General features: G+C 34.8%; 1 protein-coding gene across 18 annotated transcripts in view; it reads right to left on the bottom strand.

Annotated features, from left to right (window-relative positions):
• The window catches only part of LOC143247365 (forkhead box protein P1-like), a 277,478-nt gene that overhangs the window by 71,508 nt on the left and 186,763 nt on the right, over positions 1–19,207 (bottom strand). For 15 of the 18 annotated variants that reach the window (XR_013026528.1, XM_076495328.1, XM_076495327.1 and 12 more), the window contains 2 exons: positions 13,455–13,577; positions 7,263–7,319 (listed from right to left, as the gene is read on the bottom strand). Coding sequence is in view for 16 of the 18 variants with exons in the window: in XM_076495328.1 (XP_076351443.1) it covers positions 7,263–7,319; positions 13,455–13,577 (180 nt within the window). In the remaining 2 variants the exon portion in view is untranslated. Of the gene's footprint in view, positions 1–197; positions 464–7,262; positions 7,320–13,454; positions 13,578–19,207 lie in introns of those variants that run through there. The other 3 variants (XM_076495334.1, XM_076495330.1, XM_076495335.1) reach the window with 2 other exon arrangements.

Raw genomic sequence — 19,207 nt, 5'->3', positions numbered from 1 at the left:
TTAAAACAATTTAATCTGGCTTCATATCACAACTTGCCCCCGGTAAACTGTCTATTGTGTAGGACTCTGTGTCATTGCAAGCAAGCATAATTAACGGGGCAGCATCAAAGTTCGTCGAAACAGTATCACCAACAAATACAAACTTATAAAACTAATATTAATCCCGACATCACAAGACATAGACACATATTCCTTACCTTTATTCTTTCATTCGTTTATGCATGAAAACCGTGACGAACCGAAGTCGCCAGTCTCTCACTAATAGCAAAGAACTTACTCGGCTAGAGGTTACCTTTACGCACCACCAAGTGGAAATGTGCTTGCTCAAGCGCCTGTCAATATCTGACTGGCTCGTGAGCTCGTGTCAACAGCGCATGCAACGGTCTGCATTCACAGGCTGTCACTCCGCGGCCAAAATAAACAATGAACAAACTACGTTTCATGTCTGGCCGCTATGGTTTTCAGGAAGCGGGACTTCCCTCACATTAAATTCTGGCCTCTATTCTAAGAGAAACAAAATGTTGATCTTAACAACCAGTAGAGGGCGCTACAGCTGGAACTACAAGATAAACAGCGAATGTTTATACTGTAGAGCGCTTCTATTTGCTGATGTGTGTTATTCATAACAAGATAAAAATAGCCCTTGCTAAAAGAACCGTATTATCTTCTATCTTTTCAAAACGGAAAGTAGTGCAAATATTCTATCTGTCAAATTGGAACAATAACAAAAGGTCTTCCATAATGAGTCAACTTAGCTAGTTATATATAAAAAAATATTAATTTAGAAGTGTGTTACAAGAAATGTTTGAAAACCACGAGAATAAAAAAATCTGGGCGTTCATTATTTATCACTCTATTCCAATGTTTCAGATTTGGGACACAATACAGAATGAAAATAATAAACCCATTACTGAAGACACAATTACGCTATACATGCTCTGAAGTTTTGAATCTGTTTTAGTTCACCATACAGTAACGTAAATTAATTTAAGTATGTGAGTAATGTTATAACATTTTGTCGAACTCATTGTTCGATATTATACAGGTGATCAACTGTTTAGTGATTGTATATTTATATGTTAAGACGTTTTCTTCTTTTTTACGAGATGCGAAATTGGTAAAATATGCCTAATGAATTCTTTGATTAGCTGTACTTTCTGCCGTGGACAAAAGTTTCGCTTATTCAAGACCCATCGGCACAGTTTTAATGAGCTATACGTTTTTACACTCTAATATTTATTTTTATCTTCTGTCTACCTGAGGAAAAAAACAACAGATCTGTAGACAAGAGGTTACTCTTTACCCCACTTCGTCCCTCGGTGGGACAGCGGTAAGTTTAGGTACTTAGAACGCTAAGATTCGAGGTTCGAACTCCAGCGTTAAATACAGTAGATAGCTCAGCATGGTTTTGCTATAAAACAAATAAACAAATTCTGTTGATTTTAATCGTTAGAACGTTTGTTACGAAGCCGTATTTCGTTTAAGTGATGGTTTATTCAGTGTGCCCTCTCATGTTTTCTAAGATTCTACAAGTTGTGAATGCATGTTTAATGAATGTGTGATACATTCAGTAAACAGAACAATACAACTGGTGTCCAAATAGAATATAGTGTGAATTTCGTACTAAACAAATTAATACTATTAACTAAAAAGCCAAACAAAAGAAACTAAAAACACAAATGTAAAACTCTTGTTGTGAAACTTATCTTAATGGTTCACAATATTCTTTCGATTACAAATGATAAGTAATCTTTGAGGTGTATTACAGGTGAAAATGGTATAGTGTCGCGCAGACAACTCTGCATATGAAACTAGCTAACAAGACTGAATGTCGTAATAAACTTCTAATAATGGTGCTTATTATAGAACTTACACCATTTTTGTGAAAATATGAACTGCTGCTTTCGTCTTTATTAATAACATCTTATCTAGTAAAACAAACTAACTGTCAGAAGAAAGAGTAACAGTGATTCATTAATACATATGTGTGTATTTGTATGTGTAGGGGTGAGCTATTCATTAATACATGTGTGTGTATTTGTATGTGTAGGGGTGGTGTAGGGGTGAGCTATTCATTAATACATATGTGTGTATTTGTATGTGTAGGGGTGAGCTATTCATTAATACATATGTGTGTATTTGTATGTGTAGGGGTGAGCTATTCATTAATACATGTGTGTGTATTTGTATGTGTAGGGGAGAGCTATTCATTAATACATATGCATGTGTGTGTATTTGTATGTGTAGGGGAGAGCTATTCATTAATACATATGCATGTGTGTGTATTTGTATGTGTAGGGGTGAGCTATTCATTAATACATGTGTGTGTATTTGTATGTGTAGGGGCGAGCCATTCATTGATACATATGCATGTGTGTGTATTTGTGTGTGTAGAGGTGAGCTATTCATTAATACATATGTGTGTATTTGTATGTGTAGGGGTGAGCTATTCATTAATACATGTGTGTGTATTTGTATGTGTAGGGGTGAGCTATTCATTAATACATAGTTGTGTATTTGTATGTGTAGGGGTGAGCTATTCATTAATACATGTGTGTGTATTTGTATGTGTAGGGGTGAGCTATTCATTAATACATAGTTGTGTATTTGTATGTGTATGGGTGAGCTATTCATTAATACATAGGTGTGTATTTGTATGTGTAGGGGTGAGCTATTCATTAATACATGTGTGTGTATTTGTATGTGTAGGGGTGAGCTATTCATTAATACATAGTTGTGTATTTGTATGTGTATGGGTGAGCTATTCATTAATACATAGGTGTGTATTTGTATGTGTTGGGGTGAGCTATTCATTAATACACAGGTGTGTATTTGTATGTGTAGGGGTGAGCTATTCATTAATACATATGTATGTACTTGTATGTGTAGGGGTGAGCTATTCATTAATACATATGTGTGTATTTGTATGTGTAGGGGTGAGCTATTCATTGATACATATGCATGTGTGTGTATTTGTGTAGTGAGCTCGTTGTCATTCTCAAAAAAATAACCAAGCCAGATGCAAAGAATGGAGCATGTATCCAAGTAAACACAAAATGGAATAAACACAATACACATATTTACGTTAAATAAATCGCAAGATTTGCGCTATACAACTATAATTTAAATACAATGATGTTACAAAGTATCAACTAAAACAGTTACCAGAAAATAGTTTAAACATTACATATATATCACAATCTTCGTATACAAAAATGATTATAGAAAATATCAGTTTAAGCAGTTATAAGAAAGTGGATTAAATATTACATAAGAGGCAAGTCATCCTATACAATGTTCGTATAAATACAACTAGATACACTTCTGCAGGTTCCTCAGAAGTGTTCTGTTTCAATAGTAAACAAAACCAAAAGTTGTCACCAAAAGTGACAAGTATTTTTAATTTATTGTTTTTGAAGTTCATATATTGTGTTGTGTTGTAACCTACAAAGTGTATAATTATTCCAATGATTCATGATATGCTCACGTTTACTGATACCAGAACAATACAAAGAACAAAGTTAAGCGTTCGTTATTTCACGTCATTTTAGTGTCTACTGGCTGACTGACAGAGAACACACTACTGTAACGTAGTAAGAGTGGTTAAAGCAGGTGCCCCCTCCAGACGGCTATCGGACAATTTTCGGGGAAATAATGATACAAATTATCAATTTAGACAGTTACAAAAATGTGGATTAAACCTTATAGTTCTAAATGAAAGTTGTCATATATAATTTTGAAAAAAAAACACGAAAATCACATGCATATGAAATAGAATCCACACACAAAAAACATAATTCTAAGGAAGAAAATATATGTTCGTTTGGGTGTGTACATATTACGCACGCATTTGAAATACAGTAGTATGTACATTTTTTAGAATACTTCAATTTATATATTATTTTATGAGCTTTGCAGACAAAATAGTCACTGACTTGCTCAACAAATCAAGATGTAATAACTGTAAATTAATCTTATAAGAAGCTATTATGAAATTAGTACACGAATGATTGAAGTTTCATTAATGCTACAGCATGGCATCTTTGTAGTTTTGAGTTTATGTGCTCTTTAAAAGTCTTTGGAGTAATTTGGTTGCATTTTATTCTTGAATCTATGTCTAGAGGCTTTCTTTTGTACCATTTGTACTTTAGTAAAACATGAAGTCCAGCAAACCCTAGATTTGTTCTATAGAGGATATGGTTAGGGTTTTGTGACAGAGGCCTGGGAGGCCTGCTGAGCTTTCCCTCTTTGCTAAACATTTCTTGAGAGCGTGTGTTTGGGATAATTAATTTCTCAAAGTACAAAAATTTGTCCAATCAGTTTTTTTTTTTCCAGAAGGTAAGTAGACTAAAGTATTATATATTTATGCTGATCCATGATACCATTAGTTTTTATGAAGATGACCAACAAACCATCACAGGGCCTCTGAGTGCTTCACTAGCAACACGAGAAACCCCTACAAGCTTTGGTGAACACATACATGCCAGTTAAAACCAAACACTTCAAAGGTAGACTTGCCAGTCCAGAGCACTTTGTGTCACTATTCCAAAGACCAAGATATACGTTCTTTCGCAAAAGCTCGCTTCTTTACTATATCCTCTTTGCGCACCAAGAACTTTCCTGTTGTTACTTTAGCCAAAGGTCAGATATTTTTGCATCGTTATTGAGACTACATTTCTTGAAACATCATCTTTATCATCAACATTTCTCGCATTTTTTCTTCGGTTCTTTTGGAAACTGATTTTTAGATATTTAACACATTTTTTACTACTCTTATATGTTCGTCCTTTCCTCGTCTGAAGTTATACAACTCGATATCCTTGTGTCCATTCAATGTGTACCTCATTGGTGAACAGCTGACGTATTTTACAAATATTCCTATTCTCCCATCAGAAACATGTAAAAAGTTTACTCTCAAGGAGAGTTAATTCTTTCTGTTGTGGTATTATAATGGTAACACCAGAGTATTTCAACAGTATAAAAAAATAACAACAATTTTTCTCTTATTTACCAACATGCACCTGCATGAGAAAGAATGTGTGATGACTGGTACAGAAACTACAGCGTTGCAAAGCTTTGAATAATTTAAAATAAATTCAATGTACTTAATCATCTGACTCTATGTGCTACTTTTCTCTTCAAACTTTAAATTACTTAAATGTGTAGCATAATAAAGTCATGGATAAACTAAGAGCATCAATAAGTTGCCTCCTTCGATGCTTTTTTCAATATTTAAATTACAGAAGAGACTGAGTATTCTAATAATATATATATATATACATATAGAATTCCAGTAAAACTGGAGACCAGTGTTAAAAACTTTATGTACCAATGTCTAGTTTTTATACTTCCAATACCTGTTAATACGCACCCGCTAGTACAGCGGTAAGTCTGCGGATTTACAACGTTAAAATGAGGAGTTCGATTCCCCTCACCAGTTAGCCCGACGTAGCTTTGCTATAAGAAACACGAACGTGTTAATATCTACAACAAGCCAACCAGTACATGTTAAGTAAAGGTGTTTTTTTTTTAGATAATTGATTAATTGATAATATAAAAACTTGGTAACAATATGAACTTTAGCTTTGCAAAAAAAACCAAAAAAAAAAACTTATCATTGCATGTGCCTGTTCTCGACTAAAGCTCCCCGCTAGTACAGCGGTATGTCTCCGGATTTACAACGCTCAAATCAGGGATTCAATTCCCCTCGGTGGGCTGAGCAGATAGCCCGATGTGGTTTTGCTATAAGAAAAAACACACAAACACACACAATTCTCGACTAAAATACGAGTGAAAAAAACGGAGTCTTTGCGGTTTCTTTCTTGCAACTTCCGAGGTGTTCCTTTATGCATTTATTAACAGGTCCGGTAGCCCTATTAGCGTAGTTTACTTTTAAAACAATTTGCAAGTTAACTGATAAACATGGCTTCATGTTAAGTGCCAGTATCTCTTAGATAGGGCTTTCATTTACGCCCGGGACAATTATATGTAAGGTAATTCAGTGCGAGTTTTAATTTGATTCGAGTTACAATGAATTACTTCTGACGCGTGTTTAAGAATGGAACGTAACATATACAAATAAGTTTTTTTTCGGGGGTGAGGTGGGGAGTAGAATGATGAGCTACTTATTGCTACTAACAGACAGGTATGTATCACTTTAAACATCTTTAAAAAGTATTTATTAATAATATTTTAAGGTTTGTTTGTTTGTTTGGAATTTCGCACAAAGCTACTCGAGGGCTATCTGTGCTAGCCGTCCCTAATTTACCAGTGTAAGACTAGAGGGAAGGCAGCTAGTCATCACCACCCACCGCCAACTCTTGGGCTACTCTTTTACCAACGAAAAGTGGGATTGACCGTCACATTATACGCCCCCACGGCTGGGAGGGCGAGCATGTTTAGCGCGACGCGGGATATTTTAAGGAAAAAATAATCAGTAATACATGTGAGGACCGGACATAATTGAGATTATTATGTTCGGACTATGAACCTGAGAGCTAATGATTCGTGTCCCGTTGCCACAATACCCCCCCCCCCAAGAAAGAGTTGGCGGTGGGTGTTTTCAATTCAAAATTAGAGAAGGCTTTGGGCACATAACTCTTATACAGCTTTGCCAAAATTTATGGAAAAATACATGCACTGTTATTATATAGATAAAGAAGTGATTGGACTATTTCTTGGATCTTACAAATTCTACCATTTGTAATAACCATATCGTGAGTAACACACACTTTAGTCACATACTTGTAAACACTATAAACTGGAATATTCTTTTCTTTTTTTTAAACAAGTTTCAGTTACAAAATTAACTTCCTAACTAGGAAAAATACATAACTCGATAATCGTGAAATCCAATAATCAAAGTAAATCCACTGACTAACTTCCGTATTGTTACTTAATAGTGTAGTCTGCCACTTTAACCTGCTACATTACCAGAGCTGTCAGAATTATTACACTGCCGCCTAACGGTATATATACGAAACATTTTTAGCAGCCACACAAATTTTATTAATTAATATTAAAATTATATCTTAACACATAGACTTCTCCGTGCTTTCAAACAAACCAACTACTAATACATATGTTCATTTTTTAAAAAATAAATAAGCCTTAATTACTGAACTTTCTAAGTTATTGATTCAGTTTCTTGCCAGAAACCACATCGCACAGCTTACAATACTTAATAAATGTATTTGGGTAAAGATTCTCATACAAACCTATAACATCAGTTACAAGCAAAACGTAATCGTGTTTTCTCCTACCTCTTGGAACTGTCTTATTCTCTCAGGATGTGTAACGTAAGATCCAGTTCCCCAACCCTATTTATAAGACGCCGTCATAAATGTAAGTTTGTCTAACAATAATTCAATTACAGCAAAATAAAATTCCTGACAAGTAACCTACAAGTTAAAATAGGGTAGTTTCGTTTATACAAGGTATGGAACCCATTCTTAAACTGTTTTTTCATCGTGAAAGGCGCATGAGGAAATATTCTCTCTTTTTTAAATGAAATCAAAATTGTTGTTAAGTGGTAATAAACGGTTAATCGCCAATTATGTAAAATTTTGGATCATAAAATTAATCCAAGCCAGTTATAAACACGGTTCATGTCCTGTTGACACAATAACGCGACCTGCGCTTTAGGGATGTAGGTATGTAATTAGAATAATGATCAAATTCTATTATTAGGTCAGACAAGTGTAGCGTAGTCCAAGAAATACGAAAAAACAGGTTAACTCAATGATCAAAACCCATTATTAGATCACACAAGTGTAGCGTAGTCCAAAAGATATAACAACACAGGACAATGCAGTGAGGTCTAGTAGATCGAATGATGTACTGGGTTTTATATTTATTTTGAAATCCTAAACGGTTTTTTTCTGTCTAATAATTTAGAAGAATAAATTGGTAGAAACAGTGTTGCATATACTTTGAATCTTAGATAAATATATGTTCATTGTGAGCAGTAATAAACTTCTAAAACCATCGACATACACAAATAATTATAACCCAAGGCATATTACCATACACGGATGCCCATAAACCGACATAATTATAACCGAAGGAGTAATACCATTCACGGATGTCCATAAAGCGAGGTAATTATAACCCAAGGCGTAATACCATAGAAGGATGTCCATAAACCGAGATAATTATGACCCAAAGGACGTCCATAAACCGGGGTAAATATAATCCAAGGCGTAATTATTACTTCGAAAAGCCATATCCATCCATACACACTCGCGCATAAGCACATAATATTTTATGTTTGTTGTTTGTTAACTTCCTAAGTCTGTCATGAATAAATACTCGACAGTCACTTTTACAAAGTTAGTTAGATAATATTTTTCTGTGATGCTTTTGTTCATTATTTAGTTGACATGGAACATGGATGCTTTAAATCAGCTTGTCTTTCTAGATTATTGATTAACAATAAAATTCTCAATAACTGAAACTTCTCTTTCTTTGTTTTTACTACAAAGAAGTGGTTTTGATCTAATTCTTCTAGTAAGATATCGAAAACTGTGTAATTTTATTCGGCAAGCTGTTATATTATAGTGTATAAAGATCAGTTGTTTTTTTTCAAGCAACACCAATCATTGGAGGCAACAAAAATATTAACAAAACTTTTACACATGCTTGCTCCCTCGTAACATTTTGACCCAAGCTGGGCGTGAACAAATCAAGCTATCAAAACGTCCCTGGTCCCAGCTGACCGCTGCTAGATGACTATGGTAAGATTAAAGGCTATTGGTTCAGTGAACTACTCAACCCACATGTCAGCCTCTGGCGCTGACGACCAACTTTACCTTAACTCAAAGCTCGTTACATATCGCTGGTCATTCAGAGGCGTGTCTTACTTGACCGTTATAATGGCCAAGAGCAATAATTAACTCTATATCCTTGTTCTGAACAGTGTGTCTACTCTTGTACTGCAGTTATAAATCTTAATATAATACTTTTGAAATAATATGGAATAATTAAGCAGGTATTCTTCTACTGATTTGAATAACTAGTGATTCACGTTTTGCCACAAGTATGATAAAAACAACAATTCTGATTAATAAACTAAGCAATCAGAAACATACCTAAATAGCTATCAAATTAGTGTTAGTCCAATAAGTTTAAAGGAAATTATGATATAGGCTTAATTTTAACAATCATTCGTTAATACGGTTGGAAATCAAATACTGTTTCATTTTTAAAATACACAAGTAACAAATAATATATCTTCTAACCGTGCATGCTACATAAATAATCTGCTTGGTGGCTAGTGAGAAGAACATTTTCTACGGATATTTGTGAATGTTTGTCAGATATCATAAGAAATCATGCAACATTAATCTTCCTCAAATCCGCGAACTAGTAGCTCTTAAACTATTTTTTTTTTATTTGATAGCGCTTTAAACGACGTGGTTAATATTTTCATCTGTTGTCTTATATGAGTGTTAAACGCCAGTTCTACTTAATATTTGTTGTTAGCATGTAACAGTGTTACTTACCAACTACATTTAAAATTTAGGGAGATGACAATTGTTATTATGATGCAAATGTGTTAGATGTCTCACAAGGCTGGTTTGTATGTTATGTGCTAACTGACGGTTTAAAAAAAAGAAGCAAAACAATAAATTTAGTGAATCAACAACATGTGTAGCAAAACCATTCTTACAGATTCGTCATGTTTCATATTGAAACTAGACAAAAGGAGTTTACTCATTGGGACTTGAATTCAACCTAATGGATGATAATGCTTGTCCCTACCGCGTTAAACTGGTTGAGACATTTTTTTAAACAAAAGTGGACTAGCCATATGGAGATACTTGCACGCTCACTGGACTTCAGTTACACTGAGTACGTAAAGGATGCTCTCGGGAGATGTGTCACTTCTCGTGAAGTGCCTCTAGCCACTAAAGATGTCCTAAGCTATCAGAGGAGTGTGGTAGATAATAACTCTCGACCTTGTCGAAACTCTGGTTTCAAGCATCAATATAGGATGCAGGCTGTCCTTGCTGTTCATGGTGATTATACTCCATACTGAAGCGAAACGTCATTAACTGTTACGATATAAAACTACCCCTACCAAATGTCTATTTACAACTAGAAGCTGAATGGCCAATCATTTTCGAATCATAAATGTCTGGTTCACATAAAGACGAAATGGGGAAGGGTGGAGAGAGATAAACATTATTTATAATAGTATTTTGTCATAATTTAAATATTACAATTCCTAGTTGTTCTTCCTTCCATACAGTTTATCTTTCAATTAGTTTCAAAGATGCATCTTTATTATTGCTCTTAAGAAACGGTGACGAAGTTTACTTATCATTTATTTCCCAGTTTTTGATTTTTTTTTCGAAGATTATTCTTGGCCCTTATAAAAATACATAAATCAAAGAAACCTAAAGTTAATTCAAATCACTGCCTTGTTTAAATAATGATTAGGAAAAAAAAGAAGTCCTAATTACTTTTATCTAGTCTTATATTTTTAAATTTCAAATGATATGCTGTTATTAGTTTTTGTTTTCTTCATTGGTAAAACGTTCTACTACACTATTCATTTTCACGAGATTCTCGCGAATGGCAATAAATAATTGCTTTAACAGAACCTAAAATTAGGAAAACATGTTTCGCAAAATTTCTGTAATTAACATCATGTCATACACACAATGAAGCGAACACAGTTACTACTAAGCCTTACTTGAACCTAAATGTTACACATTTTCTACGTTAAACATTTAGATATTAAAATACGATAAAGACCACTAATAAACTTTCAGGTTCTACATTTGAATAATTTAACGTGAGATCTGAAGAAAAAAACAATAGTTTTATTTTTTTATTTGTTTGTTTGTTTGACAGTGATTTATCATATTCAAAATCTATCTACAACGCCATTATCTTCTGGGCGGGCTCGGCATGGCCAGGTGGTTAAGGCATTCGACTCGTAATCCGATTGTTGCGGGTTCGAATCTCTGTCGCACCAAACATGCTCGCTCTTTCAGACGTGAGGGAGTTATAATGTTACGTTTAATCCCACTATTCGTTGGTAAAGGAGTAGCCCAAGAGTTGGCGGTGGCTGATGGTAGCGAAGACTAGCTGCCTTTCCTCCAGTCTTACACTTTTACATTACGGAAGGCTAGCGCAGATAGCCCTGGTGTAGCTTTGCGCGAAATTCAAAACAAGCCAAACCAAAACCTTCTGGGCGTTAACTAGTAGTTACCGTGACGGTCTGTGGATCCCACAGTCGTGGTTCGATCCAATTAAAAAATAAAAGAGTTAATAAATTGCACTTCCAATTTTTGGTTTGTTTGTTCGTTTTGGAATTTTGCGCAAAGCTACACGAAGGCTATCTGCGCTAGCCGTCCCTAATTTAGCAATGTAAGACTAGAGAGAAGGCAGCTAGTCATCACTACCCACCGCCAAACTTTTAGGCTACTCTTTTACCAACAAATAGTGGGATTGACCATAACATTATAATACCCTTACGGCTGAAAGGGCGAGCATGTTCGGTGTGAGGGGGATTCAAATTCACGACTCTCAGATTACAAGTCGAATGCCTAAACCATCTTGCCATGCCGGGCTTCCAATTTTAGAGCTATGGGTATAAGAGAGCGATGGCATAGTTTCACTATTTGATTAGATTACCTCGTAAGTTGGCTGTTCTGTTGACTATCTACCTTCTCTCTTACTTCATCAGTTGAAAATTAGTCCTTGTGTAGCTTTGTGCGAATATCCGAAACCAACAAGCAAAAGTACTATTTGCTGGGAATCATAAGTATCATAACGTATCATAATGTTTCATAATGTATCATAATGTTTCATGACGTATCATAACGTATCATAATGGCTTTGCTGTAATAACTTTATCAGTTTCTATCCTAGCAGTCTCTATAGACTTAAGGGATATTTAAGTATTGTAATGCATAAAATGTGTATAAGTTATGTTTTATGTTCTAACATAATCTGTCGTGTATCAAGTTATATTTTATATCCTAACATCATCTGTCATGTATCTAGTTATTGTTTCTGTTTCAACATAATCTGTTATTTATCAAGTTATGTTTTACCTTCTAATATAATCTGTCGCATATCAAGTTATATTTTATGTTCAAGCATAATATTTTCTTTCATGAAAAACTATTAATAATGTTATTTTATCTGTTTGATAATTTTAAAGTACATGTTATACAACTAATGAGCATGTTAATTCATTTGTTGGTTCAATAAAAACACAAACTGACATTTTAGTTCATATAGATTAAGTTATTTCAAACTGCAGTTGAATAAACTAGCAGATTCATCTCTTTTTTTATAGTTATCCAACTTCAGTTAATGGATAAAAATTAAAGACGAATTCCAACGTTATATATATAACTTGAACTAGAAACAAGTTAGCTGCACTTTGATAAAAAGTGCACTGAATAAGATTTTATAATAATTTCCAATATTAAAACCTTTATTCAAAAGAGTTTTGAATTGTTTATGAAACAAGTGTAAACCGTTTGAAAACATAAAATACCGAAATTATTGTTACTTGCTGGGCAAGTTCGTTTCTCATCTCACGTGCCATGCACTCTCGAGCGGTGAGCTCATTCCTTCTGCCTGCGGCCAACACCTATCTGACATAAGTCCTGTTCGAAAAAGTAGTTGCCATAGAAACCGAGATACACGGAGCAAGTTCTTCGAATGTCAAAATAAATATATATTAAAATGCTAAGCGATACTGTAGTAGTGTGTCGTGTGTGTTTCTGTTGTTTAATTCTTTTTTCACATACACACCCTGTCTTCTCTGGTTTTTAATCGATCGGGTTCACATTAAAGTTGAACAGAACAGCGAGCATTAGCTTGCTCGGCCTGCCACCCTTTTGTCTGTAGGGCTCGGTGCTACTGATGTAATGACTCTGACGAAAAACCTCCTCTACGTTTATTACCGTCACACGTACTGACTCAGCATAACTAGTGTCGAAAATAAATAACACGACGAAACGACTAACATTCTGTTGTCGTTGACCAAAGTATCAACCGTGGAGTTGTCTACAGTGTCTTATTGTATATTATCATACATCTACTGTGAATACAAAGACGAGATACTGGGGGTAAATCATAAGCACTTAAGCATCCTGATCACAAAAGCCGTGTCGTAAAATTCACATACAAATCGTCACGTTTAGCAAAAGCAAAAAAAAAAAAAAAAAAGTCAACTATTTCGCTTCCTATTAATCATGTATCATTTAACTAAAAATTGTTGCAAGCAACAATAATAATGGAACCGCACGTAGTTTACAAGTTATTGTCTTGACACCCTTGTTTCTAGAAATCTTCCTATGCAAGTTTTAATAAAGTAAATTTCAACGTAAAAAAAGGGTCAAATCACTTAAGATTTTCAAAGACATCAAAACTAACACAACGTTCCTCAAGGCAGAAAATAAACGTCGCGAAGAGAAGAAACTTACCTTATCAATTTCATCACTTTTTGTCGTACCATTGGCCAAACCAGATTTCGTAGGTTGATGGGTTGAGAGGTTGATTGCGACATCATGGTCTCCGTCATGTTCCATCATAATGTCGCCATTATCCTAAAAGAGAGAAAACAAACAGACCATGTGTGTATGAACGAAAATTATCTTTAATAAATTAAGAACATTTTAAAGCAATAAGCATCGTTTCGAATTGGTGCCGTTTTCATATAAAGTAATATTAAAATCTTAACAGGAATAGTACTGTTTTTGGATAAAAAGGTCATACACGCAATTTATAAGATAACTCAAATTTATCAATTATTTAAATTTTTATGTGTTTATGCCATTCTGAATTTAGGGACTGCTTTCAACACATCGAACTATTTTCTAAGTATATTCAACTGTATTACAACCACATCAATGTATCCTTTCCGCACAGAAGCACGCGACTCGCTCGAGTTTCGACGATTAAGGTACTGATAAAAAAGTTACTGATGATAATTTGATAATTAGTGCTATTAACGTAGAAAATGAATTCTTGATTTATTTCAAATTGCTCATTTCCGATGCTTCATTGGATTTGTTCGTCATCAAAAGTAAAGCTTGCGATGAGTTCCCAGCCCAGCATAAACTTTTGGTTCAGTGGGTTTCATGTGCCACATAACCTCAGCTATTAAAGTTCCATAGCTTGATACAATAGAGGCAGTCGAGCGTTGCTTGTCCCAGGCTATGCACTAAAACAATAGCTAACGGCTAACCTGGTCCACATCTGAATAACGAACTCAGACCGTTGAGAAAGACAAAAAACAAGCGGTCATCGGAGATCCCAAGAACAGATACAAAAAGGAAGTCAGACACATCTATTTATATTCAGTGAGCATTTTCTTTGTGCCTGAAAGTCTCTCACTAATTTGCGAATTTCCTTTATGGAAATATTTGAAACTCTCTTTGTTTTTGTGAATTAGACCCATACAATAGTTTGTTGTTCTGTTACTGATTGAAATCAACCCAACAAGAAATCAGCGTGGAATTTAAAAATTTACTGTTAATGAATTCCTATGCGATTTTCTTTTCCACGTTATTTGCAAAACTGAATAAAGGATTTTGTTTTTATGTTTTTAATCATATTAAATCATTATTGAGTTGGCAATTCCAAGTGTTAATTACATCTATGCTTCATTAATATCTACTAGTCAGCTTCAAGGTTCAACAAGAATGTTTATTCTTCAAACATCTTCTAATTTTCAACTGTTTTGCATGTTACTGTGTGTGTGTGTTTATTATAGAAAAGACACATCGAGCTATCTGCTGAGTCCATCAAGGGGAATCGAATCCCTTATTTTAGCGTTGTAAATCCGTAGAATTACCGTTGTACACATGCTACTGTGAAAGAGTAGCAAGGCAGGAAGCCTAATGTGATGTTCATCATCTATAACGATGGGTGATGATGACTTGCTGCCTTCCCTTTAGTCCTACACTGCTGAATTAGAGCACAGATAGTTCTCGTGCAGATTTTTGCACGAAATTTAAAACAAACAAATAAACAATTCGTAAAGGTGGGTCTTGACCCCCTTGATGGTTGCTAGCAGCTTTCGGGAGGGTCACAACCTATCTGCACTGGGTCAACAACTTTTTGGGTATTCAAGGTGTCTAAGATATGGACATATCAACTTTATTATATTCTATGACGAACTGTTGTTTTCATCCTTGTAGAGATAATGTGGGTCGCGAGGCCAAAACTCGGAGGCGGGGATCATCTGGCAAATCCAGCTGAAAAACTCTAGTTTAGAATATAAATAAAGTTTCTGTACTTAATATTCTAGCATATCATGATATGGCTGTTTTTGTTTTGTGTAATTCGTACAAAACAGTTCGACAAACAATTTTTGAGTTAATTTACAAATTTCGAGATCATTTACATAAGTCCTTTCGTTGTCGCTTGACACATCAAAACGTCAAATAGTTAATTCTTGCAGTAAATAAATTAATGCGATAGCATGTAAAATATAATACTTAATTATATTTACAAAATTTTCTTAAAAACTACACTATGTATTCCTAAATATCTTCTAATCTGAGTAAATTATAGTAAAAGTTATCGGGTACTACCATAAATGGGTCATTAAACCTTGGTCAGTTTTTACCACAGTATAAAAAAATCACGTTATTCCTATCAGTCACTTTCGTCTGATTATATAAAAAGATTGAAAAAATAATCGTCGGTCATCAATTATGGACATAACATCGTGTATGTTCTTACGTCTCATCTATGACTTTGATTATTCACAATTGAACAAATTGCTCGTCCATATTATACATGTTCAACTATTAATTTCCTTCTATTGGGATTAAAGTACGACTGAAAGGCTTATAAAGGCTTGACATGTTGAAGAAATGCTAATAATTTATTTGTGATAAATCACTTGTCCAGAGTTCCGAAATTCAACATGCTAAAGTTTCACTTTTTCTACGCATTGAAAACATACTTTATTTGAAAATAATCGCGATTTGAGCTAGCTTCAATTTCAGTCTAGCAATGGAATCCACTTGCATGGAGGTAAAGAGGACGATCTCCCACCATCTCGACTACTGGCTTCAACAACAAACATAACCAGACCTTTTTTTTTTTTTTCAGTTACGAATACAACCAAGCTTGATTTCTAAGTAGCTATTATCATTTAAAACAATATAACTTCCGCAACCTAATGCGCTAGTTTTGTCTGTTTTTTTTGTAAAATATTCTGTAGTTTTAAAAAAGTAGGTCTTCTTGCCTTTATATGAGGGGTTTGGTTGTTTTGAATTACGCCAAAAGCTACAGTAGAGAAATATGTGACAGCCATCTCTAATTTAGCAGAGAAACACTAGAGAGAGAGCAGCTGGTCATCACCGCCAATTCTTGGGCTGTTCATAACGTCTTCTCGGCTAAAAGAGCGAACATGGATTCGAACCCGCGACCCTCAGATTGCGACTCAAGGGCTCTAACCACCTGCCTAAACCAATTAATTTAGTTACGTTAGTATTACGTGTCACGTATCATTTTGGTGGTGTACAGCGGTGAGTCAGCGGTGATGACTTTAAAAACTTGCAACGCTAACATTTATCCGGGTTCCATTCTCCGTAGTAGATAGAGAACAGATGTCCATACTGTGGTTTGGTACTAAGGAAACAACAACAACAATAAATCATTTCATTATTTTACAGCTTTTATTGTGAATAGTCCTTTTAATATCGAAAACGCATTAAAAACAAAGAGATAAAGAAACATCTAAAATCGTTGAGCTATAACTAATTACAAGTCGTTTTGATCAATTAAATATACTAACTTATACATATACCTCAGTTGCAAACACCTTACTCTGTGTGTAAAACTTTCTGAAGGCTTGTAGAAAATATTTATAGCATGTTAGGTGATATTCTATGACACTGCGCTTATACGGAACGTTTGACAAGGTTTGTTTGTCTGTTTTGAATTTCGCGCAAAGCTACACGAGAGCTATCTGCACTAGCCGTCCCCAATTTAACAGTGTAAGACTAGAGGGAAGGCAGCTAGTCATCACCACCCACCGCCAACTCTTGGGCTACTTTTTTACCATCACTCTTTGACCGTCACATTATAACGCCCCCACGGCTGAAAGGACGAACATGTTTGGTGTGACGGGGATTCGAACTCGCGACCTAGGATTACCAGTGGAACGCCTTAACCCACCTGGCCATGCCGGGCCCGTTTGACAAGGACCAAATTATGTAACACTGCGTTTAAGTGAAACGTTTGACAAGAATCAAATTATGTAACGTTTTGTACGCGTACTTTATACGTAAACAGTACTCCAGGTTGTGCCTTAAATGCTTTAGATATAACGGAAAAAAGAAACCACAACAAAACTAGGATTTCAAAGTAAAGTTACCACGCGCTTTTATAGCTGATATCCAAACCTGCCATTCAAAAATGCTTAACAGGTAACACAAGTATAAAAGAAACCACAACAAAACTAGGATTTCAAAGTAAAGTTACCACGCGCTTTTATAGCTGATATCCAAACCTGTCATTCAAAACTGCTTAAGACGTAACACAAGTAAAATATTTGGTGATGCAAGTTTTTATAATACATGGAGTATGCGTGTTTTTCTTATAGCAAAGCCACATAGGGCGATCTGCTCAGCCCACCGAGGGGAATCGAACCCCTGATTTTAGCGTTGTAAATCCGGAGACATACCGCTGTACTAGCGGAGGGCCATGGAGTATGCACTGTGGTAACTCGTATTCATTATTTCACCAAGTTTAGCTATTAAAAAAATAACAAACATAATCATAGAAGATTTCTACCACAACAGTAAAATTTTGGAGAAAAAAATATTACTCGCATATTGTTTAATAAACAGAGAATGGCCAGTATTTCACGATTTTAGTTTGACTTATTACTACACATCTTATTTTACGACCTGTTAACTTGCATGATAATAATTACAGATAGCAAATAATTAACCCGTATCTATAGTTCGGGTTATAATATCATGGGTCGAAGAAATTTTCGAAAAAAAATGTTTAAAAATTCAATAAAAAGCATTCTTCAGACACAGCTGTCGGTGAAACTTTCTTCATGATGCTTGTCATAAATTATTAACTTAAACGCAACTAACAGTTACAGGAGTAATTAAAATTGCATACGCTATAAAAGCACTTAAGAACATTATGACCGAAATATGAAAAAATATGAGATGTAGGCATGTATCATTCGAAGAAACCCAACACAGACATTCATGTATCATTCGAAGAAACCCAACACAAATATTCATTCGTCTCTGCATGGTTTGGCATAAATGCGGTTATGCTACTTAGGAAGGATTCGTTCATATCATTTGTATATATTAATTATTTAAATATCTAAACGAGATTTCTATGTATAAATGTATCTCAAGACGGCTGGTATAAATATTAAAACTTTTATTAAAAAGTCTTGAGATACATTTTTACTTCAAGCGGGTTTCTCATCATCACGAATTTCTTTGTATAGATCAGCCAGGACAAATACTGTTTCTTAATTTGTTTCAAGTGCAAAATAGTACAATGGCCATAGATAGCCCATTGTAGGGATTGAACCCCGAATTTTAACCGTTTCAATTTCAAGAGTACCGCTTGACCATCAAGGACAGAAATTACATACAATACCACTCGATAAGAATACCAACTTCAGAAACAATATGCAGGAACGAGAACCATTGTTAGCAAAGTTTTAACACGTTAATCCGAGTTTTACCCACATGTTGTTTGGTAATTCTAATACAAACTAGATAAACTCTCAATATATCGCATACCTCCATCATGCAGCGTTGATCATATTCTGCTGTTAATAAAATACAAAAAAATGTGTTCGTATGTCCGTCGTTATTAACAGACGCAGGCCTTTTTTTTGGCAGGACAACAGAATAACTTTCTACTACCAAGTTTCATCAAAATCCAATCATTTTTTACTGAGTTATAAAGCAAACATAGTGTGAAAAATCAGCCCACATTTTAACAGATTGGGAGTTTTTAGATTTTTGTGACATTTGCTATTACATTGAACTTGACGTTCCAAAAACTATTCACTTCTAAGTTTGGTCATAATCCAAATATATACCGATATTCGTCCATATCTATTCAACCGTTTTCGAGAAATCTTGTTCACAAACATACAAACTAACACGCATGCGCACACAAAAAATAAATACATACACACTTCCTTCCACCTCCGGTTGTGAGGGTGTAA

This window comes from Tachypleus tridentatus, chromosome 3 (assembly GCF_004210375.1).
Source record: "Tachypleus tridentatus isolate NWPU-2018 chromosome 3, ASM421037v1, whole genome shotgun sequence".
Lineage (NCBI taxonomy): Eukaryota > Metazoa > Arthropoda > Merostomata > Xiphosura > Limulidae > Tachypleus > Tachypleus tridentatus.
Note: the sequence above shows the minus strand (reverse complement) of the source record. Positions and strands in the feature narration are given on the sequence as shown.